The 27,097-nt window shown below is 43.8% G+C and overlaps 1 protein-coding gene across 6 annotated transcripts in view; it reads right to left on the bottom strand.

The window, feature by feature from the left end:
- Nucleotides 1-20,583, bottom strand: part of SZRD1 (SUZ RNA binding domain containing 1) — a 31,354-nt gene extending 10,771 nt beyond the window's left edge. For 2 of the 6 annotated variants that reach the window (XM_012763088.3, XM_012763089.3), the window contains exon 1: nucleotides 20,458-20,568. In XM_012763088.3, coding sequence (XP_012618542.3) covers nucleotides 20,458-20,508 — 51 coding nt within the window. In that variant the 5' untranslated portion in view covers nucleotides 20,509-20,568. Of the gene's footprint in view, nucleotides 1-19,793; nucleotides 20,346-20,457 lie in introns of those variants that run through there. The other 4 variants (XM_012763091.3, XM_012763090.3, XM_075994433.1 and 1 more) reach the window with 4 other exon arrangements.
- Between the last annotated feature and the right edge of the window lie 6,514 nt (nucleotides 20,584-27,097).

The raw sequence follows: 27,097 nt of genomic DNA, 5'->3' as shown, positions 1-27,097 counted from the left end.
AGCGCTTTAAGGAAGATGGAATCTGCCCAATCCCAGCACATTGTGCCTAGGTGGGAAAAAGCCCTCCAAGAGGGCATTATGGGTCATGTCTGAGTAAGCATGCCTCTGTCCCCAAACTAGAATATGACCAGCATACTTGGCATATAATATAATGCTACTGGGTATAAAAATAATGTCTTACGTCAATATAATGCTTTATGGCTGTCAACGTGCTTTCCCAAACATTAATTTTCTGATCACACCAGCCTATTTGATAGACAAAGCAGCTTTTGTCCTTCTCTGTCAGATGAGAGTAATGTGGCTCAGAGAGATTAAGGAACTTGCCCAAGGTCACAAAGAAATAAATTGTAAAGGCAAGAACAAGCCCTTTGAGGCCCCCAGGCTGACACACCCCAACAACTGCTCAAATCCCTGTAAATGCTGATAAAAGCCTTAAGATACTGATCCTCTCTTCACCATCTCCCTGATTCCACACTGCTCCCTGGCACTCAAATAACTAAAACTCCCAACTCCACTGTGTCAGGCAGGAAGGCTTCACCAGAGCTGGAGAGAGATTCTTCCATTAGATTACAGAATGGGACAGAAACTCAAGCAGCTTTGGTGGAAAGCAGATCCTGGTCATCTCCAGGTGGCCAGCTGGATGCCAGCATGCTCAGAGCCACCCAAGCAGGAGAGGGAGTGCTCTGCCAGCAGCTGGAGAGGGCACTGCATCTCACTCTGGAGTCTGTCCAGGTATCATGAGTCAGTCCATTCTCTCCTCAGGGCCTTGCAATCAATCTGCTCTCAAAATTCTGCTCTGAAAGGCTGGACCAAGTCAAAACTTTCCTATAGGGTGCGTGACAAGGAGAATGTGTATCTCCTCCACAGGTGCAATAGCTCAATGGAACTTATGTTGTGTGAAAAAGCACCCAGATATGGGCCTGAAATAAAGAATTATATTACCTGAGGATATCTTCTTTTTTTACAAGGATGCACAGAACCCTGCCCAAGGTCAAGTTAGAGGCCTGACTTATAGGGCTATACGTTCTACAATTCTGCTCTGAGGGGCACAAGGTGAGTGCTGGGGCACAATCACAGGAGAGGAATGTCCTATGGCTCCTCCTCCTAGGAAGGCTCTTTATCTTTTGCCAAGTACTTTGCCAGTACTTTGCAGTACTAAGCAGACTACAGAAGATGACACTTTGTGCTGTATGGGTCCAAATCCAAAGCAAAAGATCTACTATTGCCAAACCAAGGTATCACTTGTCCTGAGGCTATACCTCTACAAAAAGGAGGTATACACTTCTTGGTCTGAGAGAACAAGGAAAGCCAGGAGAAAGAGTAGAAAGGCAGGAAACCATGAAGAACCACAATGGTGAGGGAGGTGTTCTGGTCAGGGCTGGTCCCCTATGGGAGGTAAAGGAGAGGCCACAAGCACAAGGTGAATGAAATCACACATCAACATCTGCAAACTTAACTCATGAGAGGAGGAAGCACAGCTTCACTGGCTGCTGATGCCCTTTACCTTGCAATGAACATGCTTGTGTGAGCCTTTGGTGGAAAAGCTGAGAGATGGGAGCCTAGGAGTGTAATAGGGATAAGATCATTCCAAAGGAGGAGAGCAGGGAGGCGGTCATCTTGAACAGCTAAATCTGTTACACAGTCAAAGCTACAAAAGGAACAAAGAGGACAGGGATGTGTCTCCAAGGCAAGGCATATTGCAATGGCAGGTTCACTCCTACAGCATTAAGAGGAGGATAAGAAAGGAAAGAGAAAGGTGAGAGGAGAGGAAAAAAGGCCAAGGAGAGAAATAGGCTATTCTGGGCCTTAGTGTAAAGTACAGCAAGTATAGCACCATTATAGCTGTGTTTTCTCAGATCTAAATGTTTAAGAAACAGTCATTTCAGCTCATCTAGGAGTGATGAAGCCCTGGGGGACAGATTCAAATCAGCCAAACTCATAAGAGAGAGTGTGAACAAACCAAACTCCTCATCTGTTATGTTATGAGGGTGGGAAGGGGAATCTCACCCTTCCTGGTGCATACCCTGCTGCTCCTACTCCCCAGAGCCACTGCCCCTCATCCTGCCCCATGCCTCAGTTCCCAAGACAAAGGAGTGAACTGTTCTGCTCCATCAAAGCATCCCTCTCTCTGGTCACCAGAGCAACCAACACACCTCCTAAGAAGTCAAGCAATCTTGTATTAAACAGAAGTCTAAGGGGTACCTTTGGTTCTGGGCTCTGAATTAGGAAATACTTTTTATTGGCAACAAAGTTGCTATGTAGGTAACTTTTCCCAAACAATTTGCTTCTCTCCTTGTTAGTTTCCATTTTAGAAGATGACATTTTCAATTTTCCTCTCAAATTCAAGGAACAACAACTGGTATTGAGCTCCTGGCAAATCACTATGTCCCACAGAGTCACCTGGTCTTCTCTAGCTAGCCCTTATCAGGAAGCACAGTCTACAAGTGGATCCTGGGGAGATGTGAAGAAGAGACAGGAACCCAGAGAGTACAAGGATTTCTCTTGTAACCAGAGTATAATTAACATAAAGCCACCATTTTTAGAAAAAGCAAAGAGAAGAAAGATGCTGAAAAGGAGCAGCAGGTAGGACTACCTTCCAGCACATTCTGGCCCTGAACTCTCACCACCGCAGGCAGTGTCCATGCTGGGCCTAACCTCTTCAAGTCTTGGGCAGGACATCAGCACCTACGTCCCCTGGCTGCAGGGCCACCCATGTCAGGATCTCCTGGCAAAGCAGTCTCCCAAGCAAGGCGCCTTATGCTTCCATACCACAAATCTGGATGGGATTCTGGCTCCTCCTATGAGGGCCCCAATTTCACTTAGGAATCAAGCACAAGAATTCACAGGAAGAACCAATTTACAACAGCAAAATCTGGCAGAAAACAGTAAGATAAAAAGGCCTCTGTACCTTTAAAATGCATCACTAGCCATTTCAAGTCCAGAGTACAATGCATAGACTTCTTTAAACAATCTCCATGTCGATTCAATTCTATGTTTCATCCCTGCCGAATTTCTTTGTGTCAGTGGCACAGCTGTGACAGTGTCCTGCCCTGGTAGAGTTGGCCATCTCCATTGTTCCTGCTTATTCCATCTCCCCTGGCTAACCCAAGGAAGAGAAAAACCCAAAGTTCTATCACACCAGGTTTGATTCTATAGGAATGCTTCAACATCACTGCCACATTAAAAAATAATGAACTCGACACCTGGGCAAAGACAATTGGATAAGTCAAAGAAGCAAAAAGCAGAATTCAGAGGTTGAAAGACAAGATCTTGGAGGGATAGCCAGGCCCATTCATTGATTTGCCATTGTTTTTCTTTAAAGAGATGGAGTCTCACCACATTACCTCAACTGGTCTTGAACTGCTGGGCTTAAGCAATCGATCCTACTGCCTCAGCCTCCTGAGTAGTTGGAACTACAGGCAAGATGTGCCTTTTTTTTTTTTTTTTTTTGAGACAGTCTCACTCTGTTGCCCGGGCTAGAGTGCCTTGGCATCAGCGTAGCTCACAGCAACCTCAAACTCCTGGGCTCAAGCCATCCTCCTGCCTCAGCCTCCCGAGTAGCCAGGACTATAGGCATGTGCCACCATGCAGGGTCAATTTTTTCTACATATATTTTTAGTTGGCCAATTAATTTCTTTCTATTTATAGTAGAGACAGGATCTCGCTCTTGCTCAGGATGATTTCAAACTCCTGACCTCGAGCAATCTGCCCACTTCGGCCTCCCAGAGTGCTAGGATTACAGGCATGAGTACTGCACCCGGCCAAGGTGTGCCTTTTTAATGCACACTCAGGTCAGTCTGTTTTAGGGTTCAATTTCCCACAAAACAGTCCTTCTTCTTTTGTTACTCCCACACCAAGGAAAAACGTGCTACTTTAATTAGTGGGTCACTGTAGGACACAGCATAGTTCTAAAATTGACTGTCTGAGGAAGTCTGTGCTTTGTTAATGTGCCTTTAAAGTCCATCTTTCTTTTGCTCCACTGTGACAAAAACAAGTTGGAGACAAGCCTTTACAGCAAACCTACTCTAAAGTAGATGTGAAGACCAAGAAGTGAAGAAGGCAATCTTTGCTGATGAGAAGTCAGATAAACAAGTCACAGTAGCTTTAGTTGTATTAGTATTAGTATTAGTTGTGGTATTAGTTGTGGAATAGTGTTTTGGAAAGAGAAGTGACAGTGAATAATCCTGCCATGAGAAGTCGGGGAAAGCTGCAGGGCCTTAAAGGACATGAGTTTCAAGAAGAGAAGGGGCATAAGAAAAAATTAGGGAAAATACATGAACATAACCAGGCACTGTGGCCTACGCCTGTAGTCCCAGCTACTCAGAAGGCTGGGGTCAGAGGACTGTTGAGCCCAGGAGTTCCAGGCTGCAGTAAGCTATGACAGGGCCACTGTACTCCAGCCTGGGCAACAGAGCCAGAGGCCTTGTTTCTTAAAACAGTAACAAAAACATGAACAGAGGAAAAGCAGAAGAAAAAGAAATAAGATACCTTCTAGACTAAGAAGTTCAAATCTAGAAAGGTATTTTACAATGAATCCATTTCTCCTTTTAATCTGCTTCTGCAAAACCATCTGAGATTACTTTATCTTGTGTAAAATGAATAATAATTCCTGGGGTCAGCAAGATATGAATTTGAAGAAACCAGGGCTACCAGAAAACTATGAAGGGCTTTGGGGATGGTATGTTGTATACATGCAATAATTTTTGTTTGTACGGGAAAAACCACCTCCTCCTTTCTTCCCAAGTTCATTCAGCTTTCAGGATCTGTCTTCCCAGTGAGAGGGAATCCTATGGGTGCACCCTCCTTTGCACTCGCTCTAGCTGTGCCACCCAGTATAGTGGCCACTGCCACACGCAGCTAATAAGCACTTCACACCTGGCCTGTCCAAACTGAGACTTTTTTTTTTTTTTTTTTTAAGGCAGGGTCTTACTTTGTTGCCCAGGCTAGAGCGAGTGCCATGGCGTCAGCCTAGCTCACAGCAACCTCACACTCCTGGGCTCAAGCAATCCTACTGCCTCAGCCTCCCGAGTAGCTGGGACTACAGGCATGCGCCACCATGCCCGGCTAATTTTTTTCTATATATATTAGTTGGCCAATTAATTTCTTTCTATTTATAGTAGAGACGGGGGTCTCGCTTTTGCTCAGGCTGGTTTCCAACTCCTGACCTCAAGCAATCCGCCCGCCTCGGCCTCCCAGAGTGCTAGGATGATAGGCAAGACGTGTTTTAAGTGCCAAATGTATAGTGGATATTCCAGATTTAGTACAAAGAGTATACAGGCTGTCCCCCCGCCAAAAGAATATACATATTTTTAATATTGATCACATGTTGAAATGATACTGTTTTGGATATATCTGAGTTAAACTAAAAATATTAAAATTAATTTCGTCTGTTTCTTTGTACTTTTAAAATGTGGCTTCTAGAATATATAAAACTACCCATGTGGCCTGCATTTTACCTTCTCTTCTCACTGCTTTAATAAGGGTCTAACCTTAGAATAAGTAGTCCTCTTGCTGTACATCAGATCTTTCAGCAACTAGCAACTGAGCGCTGTAAGGATCTAAGGAGCACGCTGTTTATTGATGTGCAAAACCCACTCTGGTGGGCCCTGTCTGTCACACTGGCGTAGCGGCAACCACCACTTAACCAGTGCCCAATGTTCAGCTCAGGCTCTGCTCTGAGTAACATTCACCACCTCACTTTAATCCAGTTCTCTAAGCCCTACCATCTATCTCTCTGACCCTGGTCCTATCAAAATCGCCAACCATCTCCAGAGCTGCCAAATTCAATGGTAAATTCCAAATTATCATTTTACTTAAGCTCTCAGCAGCATCTGACACTGCTCAACGCTCCTTCCTTAACCACTTCGGTACGGCGCTCACCAGCCACAAAACCTTGCCCACAGCCGGCACTCATAGCCTCACGATAGTTTGTGCTGTGCATTGACAACAAATCCGTTTTGCTCTTGTGTGATAAAGAAAGCTTTAAAGCACCGAAAGCTTGTTTTACTTTACAGGCAGCTTTACTTGTAAATCAGAATAGGTAACATATACACATATGTTTTCATTACATTATTTTTAAATGTTCACAATCTTATTTTGATAAATGAAAAATTAGAAAAGTCATATCATGGCTGTTGGCTAAAGTTGATGCTCAGCTGTGCGCGTTCATCTGTGGCTGTCGACGATAGTCAATGCTTGTACTGAAGTGGTTAAAGCATCTTCTTTACTCCCTCCCAAGTACTACTCTTCTGGTCTCCACCTCCCTGGTAGCTCCTTCCCACACTCTGCATTTGATTTCTCCTATAAAAGACCAGGCTCCTCTTCCTCTCCCGATGACTTTAGGTTGGGAGACCCCAGAATTTGGACCTCTCCTATTCTGTATCTATGCTGGCTTCTTAAGTGATCTCATCTAGTTCCACATCTTTATAAGCCCCAACATATTAATTCCACATCTTTATAAGTCCCAATATATTAATACAATTGTCGACCTGACATTTTCACTTGGATTTCAAAAAGTACTCACTTACTATGTCCAAAACCAAACTCATGATTGCATCCACTTACCCAAGCCTGCTCCTCTGTCATTCCCCCTACCCATCCATCTCAGCAATTCCAGTCTTCTAGTGGTTCAGGACAAAGAGTTGGGAGTCATCTTTGATGCCTCTTTCACACTCTACTGCAGATCTTGTTGGTTTTACTTTCAAAACATATCCCGAATCTTCGCAACACTCCTGTTGCTACCATTCTGATCCAAACCACTAACAGCCCTTGAATGGAGAGCTGCAACAGCATCCCGGTCAGTCTCCATGCTTCCACCCTTACCCCTAGAGTTTATTTTCCACATAGCAGCAAAGAGCAAGCCTTTTAAAAACCAAGTTAGCCCTGCTCAGCACCCTTTCACGGCTCCTATTTCAAGGTGATATCCACCACCACCTACTAGTCTTTACCAAATCTGGCTCCCTGCTACCTCTGACTTCATTTCCTACCACTTCCCCCGCCCAGCATGGCCACCACATTGGCCCCTGCTGTTCCTCAGACAAAAAAAAAATCACGCTCCAGCCTCAGGGCCTTTGCATTGCTATTCCCTCTGATTGGAATGCACTTCAACAAGCTTCGGAACAGTTTGTTCCCACACTTCTTTCAAGTCTCTCTGCCTATTTTTGAGAGGTCTTCTTTGATAATGTTTTATAAAAAGCCACCCCCACCACAGTCACTTTCTATGCCCTATAATCTGTTTTACTTTTCTTCATTACTCATGTATATAAAACACATTATTTATTATCCATCTTCCCCACTAGAAAGTAAGCCTTATGAAGAATTCACTGTATTTGTCCAGAGAGCCTAAATTACCCAACACATGAATTAGCGAAAGATCCTAATGAAACGGGTTTTACAGAAATACCTCAATTTCACAAATGAAAACGAATCAATTCAGAAAGGTTACATAACTCTACCACGGTTCCACAGCTAGTATGGAGTAGAGCCAGAATTTGAATTGGGTCTATCTGGGTCCAAGGAAGTGACGCTATCCATATTGAAAATAAGAGCTAAGGCTGCTTTAGGCACTTCCTGGCAGAGGCAACAGGAGCAGCATTCTCCAAGCACCTGCCACAGGTACAGGTGATATATTGGTCCTCCTTTTACCACCTCTAATCCTCACCACAACCTATGGGTGGTACATCAGCCTTGCTGCATACCCGGAAGTTAAGTGACTTGCCTAAGGCCACACAACCAGTAACAGAACAGAACCTTAAACCTGAAGAGGAGGAAGCAAAAAGGAGAATGGCAGATAGGTGGCAGCAGGAACAAATAAGGTAGGATGAGGACTGACAGGTACTGCGTTTCCCAGAAAATAAGACCTACCCATAAAATAAGCCCTAGCAGGATTTCTAAGCATTTGTGCAATATAAGCCCTACCCCAAAAATAAGACCTAGTGATGGGTGTGGCTATGCAGCAAATCTGCACAACCCATGCATTTCATCACGGAGCGGTAAAGAAGACAAGCAGCCTTTTCCAGCCCCATTGTGACAGCTACTATCCCAGAGGTGACCGGAATGGTGCAGGCAGCCCTACCAACAAGGTCGGCTCCCCCTGTCAGGTCCCGGCCATCCTGTGCATGCTGCAAGATAAGGCTTTGAGGGGAAAATAACACATTCCCTGAAAATAAGCCCAAGGGTGTCTTATTGAGGAAAAATAAATATAAGACCCTGTCTTATCTTCGGGGAAACACGGTAACCCCACTCACCCCGTGTGCTCCTACACCACAGGCCAGGTTAGTGCAAGCCTAGGTTACCTAAGGAAGGCCTACAGCAGTAGCAGACCAACAAAGCTGATTCCCAAGGTCCAGATCTTAAAGCTATGAGAAAGCATGCAGCAGGACATGATTCGTCAGCAGAAAACAGGCCTACCAATTTATCAGTTCATTAAATATGAAATGTCCGATTTCAAATCAGTGTAGTTTGTATCAACACAGTTTTGTCAAAGAAATGGTAGTTTGCAAAAGAAGCCTGGAGAGTCAGTGGCGATGAAACTGTAAAAGGTGTTTTCCACAGCTTGTTGAGACTTGAGTATTTTTCCTTGCAAGAAGTGGTCCAAAGCCTACCTAAGTGGTAGTCACTTAGGGCAAGGTCTGGTGAATACTGTGGATGACAAAGAGTTTGCAAGTCTGGCTGCTGTAGTTTGAGCAGCATTGTCTGTGTAACATGTGGTCAGCACTGTCTTGCAAGAGAATTGGTGCTGGCCTATAAAGAAACATAAAAGATTTCAGGAGTTTTGCAGGGCTTTGCCCTGAAGGAATATGTGAACATGTTAGTTCACAGATCAAAAGCCGCCTCGCCTCAAGAGGGCATCTCACCAGTCAGAAGCGTCTGCATGGTGAGGCTGTCTCAGACCTGAAGGCTGCTTGCGCTGATGTCTTTGTAGGACAAGGTTCAGTGGGTGGTCACAGATTGAGAACCAATCAAAGAATGCCCACCTGACAGACACCTGCAGCTAGAAACAACTGGCCTAATAGACAGTTCCTGCTTTACTCCAGACTACTTGTCTCAATCAACAAAAAACTAGATAAAGAAATATAGAGCCAGCTGGCACCCTGGCTCACTGGCTCACCCCTGTAATCCTAGCAATCTGGGAGGCCGAGGCAGGCGGATTGCTCGACGTCAGGAGTTCGAAACAAGCCTAAGCAAGTCTTTCTACTAAAAATAGAAAGAAATTAATTGGCCAACTAAAAAATATATATATATAGAGAGAAAATCAGCCGGGCATGGCAGCGCATGCCTGTAGTCCCAGCTACTTGGGAGGCTAAGGCAGGAGGATTACTTGAGCCCAGAAGCTTGAGGTTGCTGTGAGCTACGCTGATGCCAAGGCACTATAGCCTGGGCAACAAGAGTAAGACTGTCTCAAAAAAAAGAAAGAAAAGAAAAGAGAAGAGAAGAGAAGACAAGAGAAGAGAGGAGAAGAGAAGACAAGAGAGAAGAGAGAAGAGAGAAAAGAAGAGAAAAGAAAAGAAAAGAAAAGAAAAGAAAAGAAAAGAAAAGAAAAGAAAAGAAAAGAAAAGAAAAGAAATATAGAGCCACTATATTTCTGTTTAGCCTTTCTGCTAAGTGACAATTTTATCTTAGGACTCAGAAGTTTACCTTAGAAAGATTTTGTAACCATTTGCTCACGTAGATAGAGTTAATTAAGGGATCTCTAAAAGTTTTGGGGGAGACTTTAAACCTAAACTAATAATAACTACCTGCTATTATGTAAATGTTACCACTGGCAACTGATTGCTGCACCAATAAATACTGATGCGGGACTTCACTCATGGCCTCACAGCTCACTGGAATGCTGGAGGACCCTCTAACTCCCCCATCTTTAAAAACTATATTTTCGTCTCTGTGTCTTCTTTTATTTCCATATTCTCTATTTTCTATTTCTATTATTTCCATATCCTTTGCGACGACCCCTGCCAAAGCAACTCGATTTTGCTGGGAGCATAGCTAACTCCCTGCAGATTGGCCTATCTCTACTGACCAATCTTGGCTGCTTAATCACAAGCATCTTCATCATTTCATCCAACTGGTTGCAGCAGACATCCTCTGTAATTGATTGACCAGGTTTCATGAAGTTGTAGTGGATAATACCAGCACTGGACCATAAAACAGACACCATTAGCTTTTTGTGATGAATATTTGGTTTTGGACTATGTTTCGGCACTACATTTTTATCCAACCATTGTGCCAAATGCTTGCAATTGTCAAAAAGAATCCATTTTTTGGCTGGGCATAGTGGCTCACATCTGTAATCCTAGCATTCTGAGAGGCTGAGGGAGGAGGATCACTTGAGATCAGGAGTTCAAGACCAGCCTAAGCAAGAGTGAGACCCTGTCTCTAATAATAAAGGAAAAAATTAGCCAGGCAACCAAGAATAGAAAAAATCAGCCAGGCATGGTGCCACGTGCCTGTAGTCCCAGCGACAGGAGGATGGCTTGAGCCCAGGAGTTTGAGGTTGCTGTGAGCTAGGCTAATGCCACAGCACTCTAGCCCAGGCAACAGAGCAAGACTCTATCTCAAAGAAAAAAGGATTCTGGCCGCGCTGTGGCTCATGCCTGTAATCCTAGCACTTTGGGAGGCCGAGGCAGGCGGATTGCTCGAGGTCAGGAGTTCGAAACCAGCCTGAGCAAGAGTGAGACCCCATCTCTACTATAAAGAAATTAATTGGCCAACTAATATATATAGAAAAAATTAGCTGGGCATGGTGGCACATGCCTGTAGTCCCAGCTACTCAGGAGGCTGAGGTAGGAGGATTGCTTGAGCCTAGGAGTTTGAGGTTGCTGTGAGCTAGGCTGACGCCACGGCACTCACTCTAGCCTGGGCAACAAAAGCGAGACTGTCTCAAAAAAAAAAAAAAAGGATCCATTTTTCAACACACGTAACAAAATGGTGTAGAAATGGTTCACCTTTGTCGTGACAGCTTCGAGATGATTTCTCTTCTGATGCTCATTGCATTCATGCAGAACCCATCTATCCAGCTTCTTTACCTTGACAATTTGTTTCAAATTGTCCAATATTGTTGGATAGTAACGTCAAACCTTGCTGCTAACTGATGCAAAGGTTAGGATGAATTCACTCCCACTACTGCTTTCAGCTCATCCTGCTCTCTCCTGCTTCCTGCTCTCTCCTGACTGTCTGTCTTTGAGTCCACAATAACTAGATAAAAAAAAAAGGGTCACTATACCTTTTGTTAATTATCCACCTTGGTCTCAGGCTGCCCACATAGCTCATATTCAAGATTAAATAACCAGAACGAGGCCGGGCGCTGTGGCTCACGCCTGTAATCCTAGCTCTTGGGAGGCCGAGGCGGGCGGATTGCTCAAGGTCAGGAGTTCAAAACCAGCCTGAGCAAGAGCGAGACCCCGTCTCTACTATAAATAGAAAGAAATTAATTGGCCAACTGATATATATAAAAAAAAAAAATTAGCCGGGCATGGTGGCGCATGCCTGTAGTCCCAGCTACTCGGGAGGCTGAGGCAGGAGGATCGCTTGAGCCCAGGAGTTTGAGGTTGCTGTGAGCTAGGCTGACGCCACGGCACTCACTCTAGCCTGGACAACAAAGTGAGACTGTCTCCAAAAAAAAAAAAAAAAAAAAAAAAAAATAACCAGAACGGAAATTCTCAAACCACTGAGGTACTACTATGCGTTCATTAGCCACATCCTTCCCAGACACTTCGTCGATATTTCACGCTGTCTGCGCTGCATTGGTTCCACGACAGAATTCATATTTGAAAATAACACGAGTTTTTGACTTATCCATGGTTTCACAAAACTTGCTCTAAAAAAAATCTGAAAGATAATCGCAGCCGGGTACTTTGGCTCATGCCTGTAATTTGAGCACTCTGGAAGGCCAAGACAAGAGGATTCCTTGAGATCAGGAGTTCAAGATCAGCCTGAGCAACAGTGAAACCCAGTCTCTACCAAAAATAGAAAAAATTAGCTGAGTGTGGTGGTATGTGCCTGTAGTCCCAGCTACTTGGGAGGCTGAGGCAGGAGGATCACTTAAGCCAAAGAGTTTGAGGTTGCTGTGAGCTAGGCTGATACCACAGCCCTCTAGTCTGGGTGAAGAGCAAGGCTGTCTCCAAAAAAAAAAAAACACCCAAAACAAAAAAGATAATCATAAGCCAAAACACATGTTTCAAAGACTGAGGATGTACCTTCATAATAAAAATAAAACAAGAAGTGTCAAAGTGAAATGTCAGAGATATCAACTGTCAAACTTAGTATTTAAGGAAATCAGACATTTCACACTTAATAATCAAATAGATGTATCCCACGCTAGAGGGCACCAGAAACTTTGTAAATTGCCATCTTGAGACAAGGTATTGTTTTGCTTTGAGTGCCTCTTCCAAGGGGTAGGGAATCCTTGAGCCCTTTACCTTAATGTAACGGGACAGGCAGGAGTATGGGGAATGGTGAGGAGCCCTGCCAGGAAATAAAACAGGGGGCAGCTGTTGGGGAAATATGATTGAGAAATTAATGAGATGTGGCTCATAAGACCATTACTTTATTATATCACCCAATATTGCTATATTAAAAACAAAAACAAAAGTTTACAGGGATTTGCCTCCCCAAATATGTAAACTCAATGGTTCACTTATCAGAGGCTGATATCAAGGGAGGGTTCTCATTGCTCCAATAAAAATGTTTCCAAAAAACCTTCCCAGTTATCTCTCTATAAAACCTCCCTGTTTCCTTAAAAGACAAAAACAGAACAAATACGGCCCACAAGATGGGAGCCAGAGACAATAAATGCCCTTTCCCCAAAACACGCTCCTATGGTTATAAACAATTTATTTTGTAAAAATGGGCTTCCTGCTCTCTCCTGACTGTCTGCCTTTGAGTCCACAATACCTAGATAAAAAAAAAATAGGGCCACTATACCTCTTTTGTTATACTTTTGTTAATTGATAACTACCTCTTAAAATTTAAAAGTTAGCCCCTAAAAGACTTTATACCTATTTGTTCACCTAAATAAATTAAAATTTGTTAAAAGCTCTTTGAGAGGACTTTCGACCCCAACCAACTATCTGTCTCCCATAGCAACTACATTCCCTAATATATAAATGTGTTACTATGGCAACTGATAATTGATATCCGTGGTTATAAAAACCTACATAAATCTAACCATATTGCTAGACCATTCACAAAGATACAATTTAGACTCCTAAATACCCCACTGCTATCAGATCTTCTTATATAAAACTATAAACTATTCCTCAGTCTCTATATATTCTTTTATTCTATTTCCTATCAATTTTCTTATTCTCTATAACAACCCCTCTCTAAAGGACCTGGCTTCACAAAAAAAAAAAGTAACTAATCTCCTTGTGGGCCGCCCAATCCCCACAGGTAGCATCTAATGGGGTTCCCACTTTCTCTGTTTTTGATGGTTTCCCCCATATGGTTTTCATACAACACTAAGCAATGCAAGACTTAGAAGAAACAGTATACTAGTCCTCCCGCCAGTCTTAGGAAGTTTGAACCCTGCTTTGATAGAGGCTACACTGTCAGTGGCTAGATGGCCTCGGAATGAAGCCTTCACACAGAGCAACGGCACTCTCTGCTCCAACATCCACCTTTGAATGACACTTTACTAAGTGCTTTATTTAACTTTCACCACCAGGCAAAGCAAATTCTATTAATTCAATTTCACAAATTAGGAGAATGAAGCTGAGAGAAGGTAGGCAGTGATTTGCCTAAAAATCACCTGGCATTTAAATCCCAGTTTTCTGACTTCTATTGCCATTGATGGAGAAAAAGTGGGTTGGTAACTGGCAGAAGGAACCTATTCTTTTCTGCAGCCATTTACAAGGAAGACAGTAAGACTCCTCTCACACACACACCCCAAAAAATCAAGTATATTGACTCTGAAGGCTGAAACAAAGTTACTATTACTCCACCCCACAACCCCATTTTATTTTAACACCCAAGGGCTAGTTAGAATCCACAGCACTCAGCAGAGACAGCAAACACCACACCTCCAGGACCAATCGCTCAAGCAGGGAGAATGGAACACAATAGGCAAAGCGGCATAGCAAAGGAAAGCAACAAAGATCCAGGTAAAGTCACTCAAATTCAATATTTTAAAATCTCAAGCAAAAATTATTTATATTATCTCTTTCCACTTGGCCAAATGTTATTTCCCATTTATGAACTAGAGTTCCACCAGCATCTCACTTGCAGTCAATGTTCTTAGGATTACACCTACAGCCTTACCCACTTGGCTCTTGAGCACTGAGTTCAAGTTTCTCAGAGACACAAAATTTATTAGCTCATCAGGCTACAGAAGCAGGTGGTCAACCCCATGTGAAAACAAATAAAACTCTTCAAAGGAACTAGGCCAGGGTGGTGGCTCATGCCTGTAATCCTAGCAGTCTGGGAGGCTGAAGCGGGAGAATTGCTTGAGCCCAAGAATTTGAGGCTGCAGTGAGCTAGGACGCACTCTACCCACACTCTCAAAGCAAGCCTGTCTCAAAAAAAAAAAAAAAAAAAAAAAAAAGGAACTGGCAACTAAGCATCCCAAAGCACTTAACTAGTTAATTATCTAATGAGCAAATGTAAACAATCTGTTCCAAAAAGGACCCTGAGAGTGTAGGCCAGGCAGCCAACAGCCCTGGCAGGGACTACTACATGATTTCCTCTCCAGGACCAGGAATAATAGCACTTATACCTCAGGAGGTCACTGATTATGAATGTAAAAATGCACTCCTCTTGGCCTGGTGTAAGCCCTACAATGTGCTTTTTGGAGCCTCTTCCAAAAAGGGCCCAGGGGATTTGGGAGCTCACAGGCTTATGAGCAGTGTTTGTTCACCAGTTAAGTGTGCAAATAGGTAGCAGAAACACAACTGATAGCTGGAAGGTCACAAAAAATTTTATAAGTCATGACAGCCAGAGGATGAGGGCTGGGAATTTGGTTCCCAAGGTCAACGAAGAATGGTGACAGTGCTGACCTTTCCAGACTCAGTGATAACTGTCCTTCTGAACAATCTCATCTAACCATAACAGGCCCTGAAGAATGCAATTTCAACTGTACATATTTATTACTCCTTTTAGAAAGGAATGGCTGTTATTTCCTGCGTTCCTTTTAGAAGGAAAAGAGTTTTCCGTGTGCAGAGGGGCCAACTTATTGTGAGGGACATTTTGAAGTCTCTCATGATCAGGGATAAGATTTTCTATCTACACATAGACCACTGCTGGGATTTGCTGCTAAATTTTGTGGTGCATGGTTATAACCCTAATCAACATCCTGCACAGAGCTAGATATTAAAGAAAAGGATCCTTGGCAGAGACTAACAGCGTTAAAAACACTCAAGAAGAGAAATCTCTATGGTTACTTAAAAAAAAAAAACAAAAAAAAAACCCGTTTTATTCTATACTTTGGCCACAGATTTAAGTAGCTAAACGCAATCTTCTCCTAGGAAACCAACAAGTCAACAGCTGTCCTGACAGAAAAAAATTTCTATTCCTGTGGGGAAAATTTATGGGAGAGGAGAGATCACCCTACACATCCACGGAGGTTAGCTACCTGATGCAGCCAGAAATTGATGCTAACTGCAGGGGGCCCACTGCAGTATAGAGACGGAAACTGGAATGGCTCCTACCTAGAATGTTTGAGTCATTAGATGTAGACAAGTGACTTTTCTCTTGCAGGATTTTACCAACAGTTTTAGAAAGACATATATTTTAAATCGTCTCCAGTTGTAGAAGGGAAAGCAAGAAAGCCAGTGATTGCCCAAATTTCCAGCCCACGGCAACCATGGCAGCTCTCTCGACGATATCCAGAGCACGCTGGGAACAGGCCCCCATGCAGCCCAATGAAAAGAGCTGAGAAGTTACTAGTGAAAAGCTCATTATCCCCCTTTCTTTGAAGTTACAGCGAAACAGATCTTTTTTCAAGAATCCTAGGGACACTTCATGCATTATGGGATAAGAAAAAAAAAAAAAAAAAAAAAAAAAAAGAATCCTAGGGACAGACTGCTCAGCATGATCATGTCTAAACTGGCCAACTGCTTTACAGAAAGCCCCTTCAGAGGCCTTCACAGTCCCCAGGACTCAACCTTTCCCAAAAGACCAGGAACAGCTGAGCGGTGGCCCCTTCAGGCATGATATACCTGGATTTGTGCTTTCTGTGACACCACAAATCTTAAATGCCCTCTTTACTACAGGGACAGACAAATCTGTATCAGGTAACCCCAAACTAACTGATCTGTTTTTTCCCACTCCCATAATGACGACAGCTACAGAAGCACTGGGGACCCCAAAGTGAGTGGCAGTCACTCACAGTCATTCTTTGGGAAGAATGGCTTCTTCTCTAAAGAAAGAGAAGTAAATTAAAGTTATTATCTTCTAAATTAAATGTGTTACTCCCCTGCATAAAAAAAAAAATAGTGTTCAAAGCTCTCCACTGCTTTCAGGACAAAGTCCAAATTCCCAGAACCAAGCACAAGGAAACCTTTCCCAATCTGGCCCCTGCATACCTCTCTGGCCTCATCTCTTTCCACTCAGCCCTGCCAACCCCCTCCCCTCCAGCCAGAAGGAATACTTTTAGCTCTCCCAGTGCTGCAGGCTCATCTCTCACAGCCTCCTCATCTATGCAGTCACTGGCCCTACACCCTACCTGCCACTCTCACTGCTTAATTCAACTGGTCTTTCGAATCTTAATTTGGGCATCATCTTCTCTACAAGACCTTCTCTGATCCCAACCATGGTACCCCACTGATAGCCTCTTCCACAGAAAGTGTTGCCTTACCTGACCCCTCCACTAGACCAGGCCTCGGTGCCTGGTACACAATAGGTATTCAATGTTTACCAACACCTTCCTATGGACTTATACACCATCCAGCATCACTGATGGGGCAATGTTTGGATGACTGGTTCATGGGCATAGAAGACATAAATTTGTGTTCTTAATACAGAAGGCCAGTTATCCTTTAACTTACTTAAGATGCATTTTCTTCCCTCTAGCTACATGACCTTGAGAAAAAGAATAAAAGCAAACTTTTAATATACAAGGAAATCAGAGAAGTTGCCAATGCTTTATAATAACCACCAGTCTAATTCCACTTATGTATCACCTGCCTTTCCCTAGTTGAGTTAGCTCATTACCAAGAAGATGGACTAGATCATAATTTATTGTCTAAACAACTAGTGAATATAAACTAGCTTCAAACCATCAGAAACTGAGCAAACTGTTGATCTAATTTGTTCTGGAGCATGAAGCATGTTCTAGAGCATGTCTTCCAATTACAAAATAATCTATTTGTCTCTTGAGATTTGCTTAAGGTGAAGGACACAATTTAAAGATTTTTTAGACGGGGTCTTGCTATGTTGTCAAGGCTGGTCTCCAATTCCTGGGCTACAGTAATTCTCTAGCCTCAGCCTCCACAGTAGATGAGATTATAGGAGTGTGCCACCAGGGCCAGCTTCACAATTTAGAGTCTGAATCAACATTAAGTTGATTTTACATTTTCACTTCTCCCCAAGGCAGCGTATTTTTATTTTTAATTAATTAATTTATTTTTGAGACAGAGTCTCACTCTGCTGCCTGGGCTAGAGTGCCGTGGCATCAGCCTACCTCACAGCAACCTCAAATTCCTGGGCTCAAGAGATACTTCTAGGCCGGGCGCTGTGGCTCACGCCTGTAATCCTAGCTCTTGGGAGGCCGAGGCGGGCAGATTGCTCAAGGTCAGGAGTTCAAAACCAGCCTGAGCAAGAGCGAGACCCCGTCTCTACTATAAATAGAAAGAAATTAATTGGCCAACTGATATATATATAAAAAGTTAGCCGGGCATGGTGGCGCATGCCTGTAGTCCTAGCTACTCGGGAGGCTGAGGCAGGAGGATCGCTTGAGCCCAGGAGTTTGAGGTTGCTGTGAGCTAGGCTGACGCCGCGGCACTCACACTAGCCTGGACAACAAAGTGAGACTCTGTCTCAAAAAAAAAAAAAAAAAAAAGAAGAGATACTTCTGCCTCCACCTCCTGAGTTGCTGGGACTACAGGCATGCGCCACCATGCCCGGCTAATTTTTTCTATATATTTCTAGTTGGCCAATTAATTTCTTTCACCTTTGAGTAGAGACGGGGTCTTGCTCTTGCTCAGGCTGATTTCAACCTCCTGACCTTGGGCGATCCTCCGGCCTCAGCCTCCCAGAGTGCTAGGATTACAGGCGGGAGCCACCGCGCCCAGCCCAGAACTGCTCTTGATATCAATGAGGGGAAGGTTTGTGTTTCACCTTTGCACCTGGCACTTTTAAAGAGTTTTACTAACTAAAGTAACGGACATTAGAAAAAAATGCTGGACAAGCATCAGAAAGACCTAAGTTAAATATCTCTGGGTTTATTCACCCATTAAATGGGGGACTGGCCTATCTCTAAATGACTTACTCATCCTGAAAAACTAAAGTAATCCCTAATTTCTGGCAAACACTACATTCATTTTTGTTCCTTTCATTTTCTTCCTATTTCTTTAACATGAGAAACTCATATCACTTTGAAACAGGAAAGGAAAACCAAAGAAAGGCCAAGATGCTCAAGAAACTTATCATTTGAGTCACATTAAAATTGTAGGCCAAGGCCGGGCGTGGTGGCTCATGCCTGTAATCCTAGCACTCTGGGAGGCAGAGGCAAGCGGATTGCTCCAGGTCAGGAGTTCGAAACAAGCCTGAGTGAGACCCCGTCTCTACTAAAAATAGAAAGAAATTAATTGACCAACTAAAAATATATACAGAAAAAATTAGCCGGGCATGGTGGCGCATGCCTGTAGTCCCAGCTACTCAGGAGGCTGAGGCAGTAGGATTGCTTGAGCCCAGGAGTTTGACGTTGCTGTGAGTTAGGCTGATGCCATGGCACTCACTCTAGTCTTGGCAACAAAGTGAGGCTCTGTCTCAAAAAGAAAAAATTGTAGGCCAAGGTTTTAGCAGGGGGTGGCATAAGGGGTGTCTGGATGATTCATTCAGCTTAGTGGTAGACAATAAACGCCTCTACTGGAAATTTTGCATTCTCTGGTACAAAGTCACTGCTAAGCATACTGCCTAGCACATAGTGAACGCTCAAAAATGTTGACTGAATGAATATATATCCAACTGCCAGACACCTGTTACTCCCTATAAAATCTTTAACTTACTTCACTTAAGTCAAAATTCAATAAAGATGGGTAGCACATAAAGAACTCTACTAAATACTATCCTCTGAACAAATTAATCCTTTAAATTCTCAATTATGCTAAGTGGGAAAACATAAACAACTGTGAGAGAAATGCTGAACCAGTGGGAAAAACTTTGAAGCCAATTTTCAACATTCCCCTAGAGATACACCTTCTGCTTCGAGGGTCAATTTCCCGGCCTCTTCCAGGGCTCACAAGCACCCTCAAAAGGCGCTTGTGGGGAAGACAAACCCAGCTCCTGTTCTACCCTGGTACACTCAACTCCCCACACATAAACCTTTAAGGTGGGTGTCAGCAGAACCAGCACAGCACACACACAAACACGAGGAGACCAAAAAGGCATCTCCCCATCTTCACAAGGGCCACCAAAGAACCACAAATTCTGAAAACCCAAATTAATCACGAATCTAATTGGCAGCTCCTGTTTGAGATAAACTATTTTCCTACAGCTTCTAGAGGCAACACGAAAACTCCAAAATCAAGTCGAACAGTCCACTTCCCCCTCCTCTCCCAGGAATGCGGCTACTTTGCATATCGCGCTCCTCCTCCCGGACCCCAGCGAGCACACTCCGCGATCCTCCCAGGGGCTCATACCTTGGGGTGGGCCCTCGGGGAGAGGGGCTGCCCGCTGAGCTTTCGGTAGCTCTGGCGGGGTCCCCGGCAGGCCCGCCTGTCACAGGCTATCGAAGTAAAAGTGAAAGAGAAAAAAAACCCAAACTCGCCCACCGTGAAGGATAGAGGGGGAGTTTGGCAGAGAGTTGAGTGGCCCACAGAGGACTCAATTTCCCCCCTGCCCTCAACTGCCTGCCCCTGCTCTTCTCCGGAAGCCGGCATGCCGCCCCGGTCCGCGCAGGTCCCCCACCCACATGGTGTGTCCCTCCTCATCAGAGCACATGAACTTTAAAATGGTGCCTCGGGCGGGGGAGCCCGACGGAAAGGAAGGGTCAAAAGGGCTCGGGGCGAGCGAGCGGGCACTGGGGCTAGGAAAACAAGCCCTGGGTGGCGGGTGGGGCTCCCGGGATGACGCGCACATCTGGGGGCCCGAGGGAGGCGCACCGGGCAAAGGTGGAGAGAGAAATGGAACGCGGCCCCTTTAAGAGGCCTTCACGGCGCTCAGGAACCGGGGGCCTCTCCTCCATCCCCGGCCCGGCGTGTGGGGCCCTTCCTTGGGGAGAACCATCCTCAGACCCGCTCCCCGGAGGCTTCCCTCACGCCGGGTCCCGCCCGGCCCTGCCCCGGGGCGGCGGCTCCTCCTTACCCCGCTGTCTGCCGCCTCCTCCCAGCTCTCAGCGACCTCCTCATCTTCCATCTTACTCGCCGCTTTCCCTCCTCCCCCACCCCCTCCCCGCGCCTGCGCCTTGAAGCGCGCCTCCGTCGCGGGCGCGGGCACGCAAGGCTTTACTCAATGGCCCCCGCCCCCTGACAAGCCCGGAAGAGGAGCCAGGCAAGGGCCCAAGAGCCCTGACGCAGCCATCTTGGAAGGGGGCAAGGAAGGCAGAAAGCTGCCATCTTTCTTAGGGGCAACGCGCTATCTCTCGCATAGAATGGGAATTCAAGGGAAGTCACCGTCTTGAGCGCGGGAAGTGTGTTCTTTGAAACCATCTTTTCTAAGGAAAGGCAATTACTGAAAACTTTCTCTTTCCTTTAAAGTCAGTCGTAGTTTTCCTTTTTTTTTTTTTTTTCTTTTTTTTTTTTTGAGACAGAGTCTCACTTTGTTGCCCAGGCTAGAGTGAGTGCCGTGGCATCAGCCTAGCTCACAGCAACCTCAAACTCCTGGGCTCAAGCGATCCTTCTGTCTCAGCCTCCCAAGTAGCTGGGACTACAGGCATGTGCCACCATGCCCGGCTAATTTTTTCTATATATATTAGTTGGCCAATTAGTTTCTTTCTATTTATAGTAGAGACGGGGTCTCGCTCTTGCTCAGGCTGGTTTCGAACTCCTGACCTCGAGCAATCCGCCCGCCTCGGCCTCCCAGAGAGCTAGGATTACAGGCGTGAGCCACCGCGCCCGGCCAGTCGTAGTTTTCCTAAATGCAGATTATAATTTCTTCAGAATTCTGAAAACATTTTTATACCTCAACAAAACATGAAAAATATCTTCTGATACATAAAACATTTTATTGTAGAAATAACAAATAATCTATCTCATAGGGTGAAAATGCTTGCAATATTTCCTGCTCATAAACCAGTATTCCAATCATTTATTAAAATTATATCCTTTACCGTTAAGTTAAAAACGTTGGTTAAGGCCGGGCACAGTGGCTCACCCCTGCAATCCTAGCACTCTGGGAGGCCAAGGGGGTGGATCGCTCAAGGTCCGGAGTTCAAAACCAGCCCGAGCAAGAGCGAGACCTCCTCTCTACTAAAAATAGAAAGAAATTAATTGACCAACTAAAAATATATGTAGAAAAAATTAGCCGTGCATGGTGACGCATGCCTGTAGTCCCAGCTACTCGGGAGGCTGAGGCATAAGGATTGCATGAGCCCAGGAGTTTGAGGTTGCTGTGAGCTAGGCTGACGCCATGGCTCTCTAGCCCGGGCAACAAAGTGAGATTCTGTCTAAATAAATAAATAAATAAAATAAAAATAGAAATTACTTGGACAGCTAAAAATATAGAGAGAAACAATTAGCCAGGCATGGTGGTGCGTGCTGGTAGTCCCAGCTACTAGAGGGGCTGAGGCAGGAGGATTGCTTGAGCCCAGGAGTCTGAGGTTGCTGTGAGCTAGGCTGACACCACGGCACTCTAGCCCGGGCAACACAGTGAGATTCTGTCTCAAATAAATAAATAAATTAAATAAATAAAAATAGAAATTACTTGGACAGCTAAAAATATATATAGAAACAATTAGCCAGGCATGGTGGCCCATACCTGTAGTCCCAGCTACTTGAAAGGCTGAGGCAGGAGGATTGCTTGAAACCAGGAATTTGAGGTTGCTGTGAGCTAGGCTGGCACCATAGCACTCTAGGCTGGGCAACAGAGTTGAGACTCTGTCTCAAAACAACAACAACAAAAACAAAAACAACTGTGTGATTTTATGCAAGTTACTTAAGGTTTTGGTGGCTTTGTTTCCCTGAGTGTAACAAATAGAGATAATAATAATTGTAGCTACTTCAAAGGTAGATTGTAAGGATTAAATGAGTTACTATGCTGAAAACCTAGAGCAGTGCCTGACCCATAGTAAGAGTTTTAGCTATTGTCATTTACAGGGGTGTTTTCCATATCTCAGGAAGATTTATAGTTCTCTCTGTAATCATCCTTTCTTTCCCAAAACACAAAAGCAGGGTAAAAAAAACAAACATTATATGTTTTTATTCTTATTGACATGTTCCTGTAATCGTCTCAGTTTTAAAAACATTTCATTCAGTAGTGTTGTATTTGGCTGCTATAATCAAGTTTCCTGAGTTGGAATGTGTTTTTCTCATGTTTTTAGTATGCCATTAATCTTTCTGAAGTAGAAATCTTCCTGTTGTGAAATTTTGCAGTTTTTATTCTTAATGATTATTGTCATAAATTGCAATCATGTATTCAATGTTACTGGTCTTTATTGAAAAGTTTAAGTGACATGATCACTAATTCTCTGGTTTCATGACTTCTTGTCTGTGAAATATTGTTCATCTCTCAGATCTGTCCTCAGTCCACTGTTCTTATCTAGATGCTTGTACTATGAGCCACCCACTGTATCTGAAGACTACCAAAGTTAACTTCATAGCTGTGAACTAACCTGGTGTTTCCATACTGATTCCTACAGCTCAGCTTCATATTGTCCTCTCCCTGTGGATATGCCACTAGCATTTCAAATTCTCTGTCTAAAACTCAACTAATTCTGTTAACTACCTCACCAACTTCAGGGATAAAGGATTTTGTCTTGTTCACTCTCTATATTACTTGATACAAGTTCTCTTGTGAACCCATTATTTTACTTGAATTATCCTAACTGGGTCTTGGCAACAGCAAGGTGGTTGAAACAATCAGACATCAACTTAAGTCTTGTTCTTGGAGCCTAAATTTGATTTTCCTAAATGCAATTGACTCCCAGTAGTTTTGGGCTTTGTAGTTATGCCATATTACCAGCAGAGGGAGATAGTTTTTTACAATTTACAAAGGCATTAGTTGGACGTTTCCTGGGACTGAATTTATCCTTCCTTCCGTTCTTCTCTCTTTCTCTCTCTCTTTCTTTCTCTTCTCTCTCTTTCCTTTCTTTCTTTTCTTTTCTTTCTTTTTTTCTTTTTGAAACAGGGTCTCACTCTGTTGTCCAGTCTACTGGTCTAGAATGCAGTGGCATCAGTGATCATAGCTTACTGCAACTTCGCACTCTTGGCCTCAAGCAATCCTCCTGCCTCAGCCTCCCAAAGTGCTAGGATTTTTTATAGCGTGATCTACTATGCCTGGCCTGGGACTGAATTTTCAATGAGACCAGAAGGATGGGATCTTGGAAATCATTTGAGGATGCTGCAAAGGAAATAGTTTTTGTTCCATAAAAATGGGCTATCAGGAGGCCAGACTTAATCATACAGATCCTTTATGCCCTTGGGCAAGTCTCTTCCTCTTTTTTGGTCTGTTCCCTCAACTTTAAAATGAAGGATGGGACAAAATAAGCTCTAAAATTGAGAAAGTAGTGGCAGTTTCTTCCTTCAGAGATAAGACCCTAAAACATGAGCTTCTCTTTCTTGTGAAATATGTTTGAGATGCCTTTCATATTTGGGGCTTGTGTGTTAGACACCTGCCCTTTAGAGTTTACCTTTTTTTTTTTTTTTTTGAGACAGAGTCTCGCTTTGTTGCCCAGGCTAGAGTGAGTGCTGTGGCGTCAGCCTAGCTCACAGCAACCTCAAACTCCTGGGCTCAAGCAATCCTCCTGCCTCAGCCTCCCAGGTAGCTGGGACTACAGGCATGTGCCACCATGCCCGGCTAATTTTTTCTATATATATTAGAAAAAATTGGCCAATTAATTTCTTTCTATTTATAGTAGAGATGGGGTCTTGTTCTTGCTCAGGCTGGTTTCGAACTCCCTCGGCCTCCCAGAGTGTTAGGATTATAGGCGTGAGCCACCGCCCCTGGCCTTGAGTTTACCTTTGACACACCGCATAAAACACTCTAATATGTAATGGAAATACAAGAGCAAAGCCCATTGTGAGATAACTTTCTATCTGATGCACAAGCTGAGGTTATGTAGACAGTTGTGTTAAGAACTAAGTGGCAATTTACCAGTATTTAAAATGTACATACCTTTTGACTCCAAGGATATCCATTGCTACTTTATTTACAATTACAAAAGACTAGAAACAAATTTTCCATCACTAGAGAATTTGTGAAAAAATTATGGTACATTCATACAAAGGAATAGAATGCAACTGTTAATAAAATTTACATAGTCCTTAATATACTGATACTAAGTGATCTCAAAGAACTATAGGTAACTTTTTTTTCTTTTTGAGACAGAGTCTCACTCTGTTGCCCAGGCTAGAGTGCCCTGGTGTCAGCCTAGCTCACAGCAACCTCAAACTCCTGGGCTCAAGCGATCCTCCTCCCTCAGCCTCCCAAGTAGCTGGGACTACAGGCATGCACCACCATGCTCAGCTAATTTTTTATATATATACTTTTAGTTGTCCAGCTAATATCTTTCTATTTTTTTAGTAGAGACAGGGTCTTGCTGTTGCTCAGTCTGGTTTTGAACTCCTAACCTTGAGCAATCTGCCCGCCTTGGCCTCCCAGAGTGCTAGGATTACAGACATGAGCCACCACACCTGGCCAATTTTTTTTTTAAGAGACAGTGTTTGGGAATCTCAGCGTTGTGCAGACCGCATATTTCAATTTTTCCACAATGTGGATGGTACATATGAGGATTATTTAAGGAAATTAAAGACTTTTTTTAACTTGAAAAAAAAAAAAGCAGACATGATCTCACTATGTCACCCAGGCTGGAGTGCAGTGGCACAATCATAGCTCACTGCAGTCTCCAACTCCTGGGCTCAAGCAATCCTCCTGCCTTAGCCTTCCAAGTAGCTAGGACTACAGGTGAACACCACCACACCTGGCTAATTTTTCTTCTTTTTGGAGAGACAGAGTCTTGCTATGTTGCCCAGGCTGGTGTCAAACTCCAGACTTCAAGCAATCCTCCCACCTCAACCTCCCAAAGTCAGGTGTGAGCCACAGTGCCCCAGGCTTAATTTTTAACATATGTTCTTTTGTACCTTTTGAAAAATGTACTATGTGCGTGTATTACCTATTCTAAATAAGTAAACACCCGAAATGAATTTCAGTACAGCCATGCATTGCTTAATGACAGGGATACTTTCTGAGACATCTTGTTTAAACCTGTTAGACTGCAGCCACCCCTGTCATCCTAACCTTATCCTTTGTCTTCTTGTCTCCATGTTTCAATCAGCCTTCACACTGTAGAGATACTATTCTGAAACACCATTTTCCTCATACATTATACCCTCTCTACTTACAAACCTCCATGACCTAGAAGGTAATTTCCAGTCTTCCTCCTGATATTCCAGGCCATATATCAACTGGCCTCAGTTTTATCTCCCTGTTTGTCAGAAGCAAGGTTCTGTAGAGTTCAAGAGGATAGGGTTCGGAGTGAGACCACCTGGGTCATCCTGCCTGTGACTACAGATGAGGTACTTAATTCCCATGTGCCTCAATTTCATCATCTTTAAAATAAGCACAATAGCTGGGTGCGGTGGCTCAGGCCTGTAATCCTAGCACTCTGAGAGTCTGAGGTGGGAGGATTGCTTGAGCTCAGGAGTTTATGGTGGCTGTGAGGTAGGCTGATGCTATGACACTCTAGTCCAGGCAACTGAGCAAGACTCTGTCTCAGAAAAAAAAAAAAAAAAGAAAAAGAAAAGAAAATAAGCACAATAATGGCACCTACTTAGCAGTGTTTGGTATGTAATAAAAATACTCAACAAGCATCAATTGTGATTATTGCCAAAGAATTTGCTTTAATATTTTTGTGCTTATCACAATTTATAGTTTTATATTGTCTTATTTATCTGTTTTTTTTCCCTATCTCTCCCAGTCGACTGAAGGGGCCCTCCATGAGGGCAGGGACCTTGTTAGTTTTATTTTAAAATATTTTACCATACATATTAGATGGTCTGGCACATAGTAGGTGCTCACCAAATAACTTACTGAATGCACTCTTGGTTGCCAAATTCCCAGTTCATTCACTCAACAATTATGGAGTCCCTACTGTGTGCCAGTCTCTATATTAGGTGCATGTGGTAAAGCGGTGAGCAAAAACAGAAAAATCCCTGCAGTCTTTGAGCTAGGAGATACAGGGTGAAGTGGTTATGTATTTGAACCTGTTCTAACATGATCCAACACTTCCAACCCTGACTGATACCAGAATTCTTGGGCAGCTTTAAAAAAAAGTCTGAAGCAGTGGTCTAGGGAGGGCCCTAGAATCTGCATTTTTTTAAAAAAGGAAAACACCTAATAGCTGATCCATTGTTTCTAACTTTGAGTGCTACAGGATATTTGGAGGGGGAAGAGTGGAATTGGTCACAAGTTATATGACAATTTTTTTTTTGAGACAGAGTCTCACTCTTGCCCAGGTAGAGTGCCGTAGCATCAGTGTAGCTCACAGCAACCTCAAACTCCTAGGCTCAAGCAATCCTTCTCACCCACACACCAGGTCTACTCCCTTGAGAAGGGGGACTCTGCTTGACCCCATCCTCTGGTGCTAGTGACAGTGGGAAGTTAAGGGGCTTTCGAACCAGACACGCCTTAGTTCAAATTCTGTCTCCCCGCCCCCCATTCCCCTTCATTGCTGTGTGTGTGGCTCTGGGCAAATGACTGGTAGTTCTCTGCGCCTGTTTCCTCGTGTGAAAAATGGAGCTAGTAACAACTCATAGCGGTTGTTACGGTTAAGGGAGGCTTCGCTTCCACA

The sequence above is a fragment of the Microcebus murinus genome, chromosome 2, assembly GCF_040939455.1.
Source record: "Microcebus murinus isolate Inina chromosome 2, M.murinus_Inina_mat1.0, whole genome shotgun sequence".
NCBI lineage: Eukaryota > Metazoa > Chordata > Mammalia > Primates > Cheirogaleidae > Microcebus > Microcebus murinus.
This window is presented reverse-complemented; position numbering and strand designations above follow the sequence as displayed.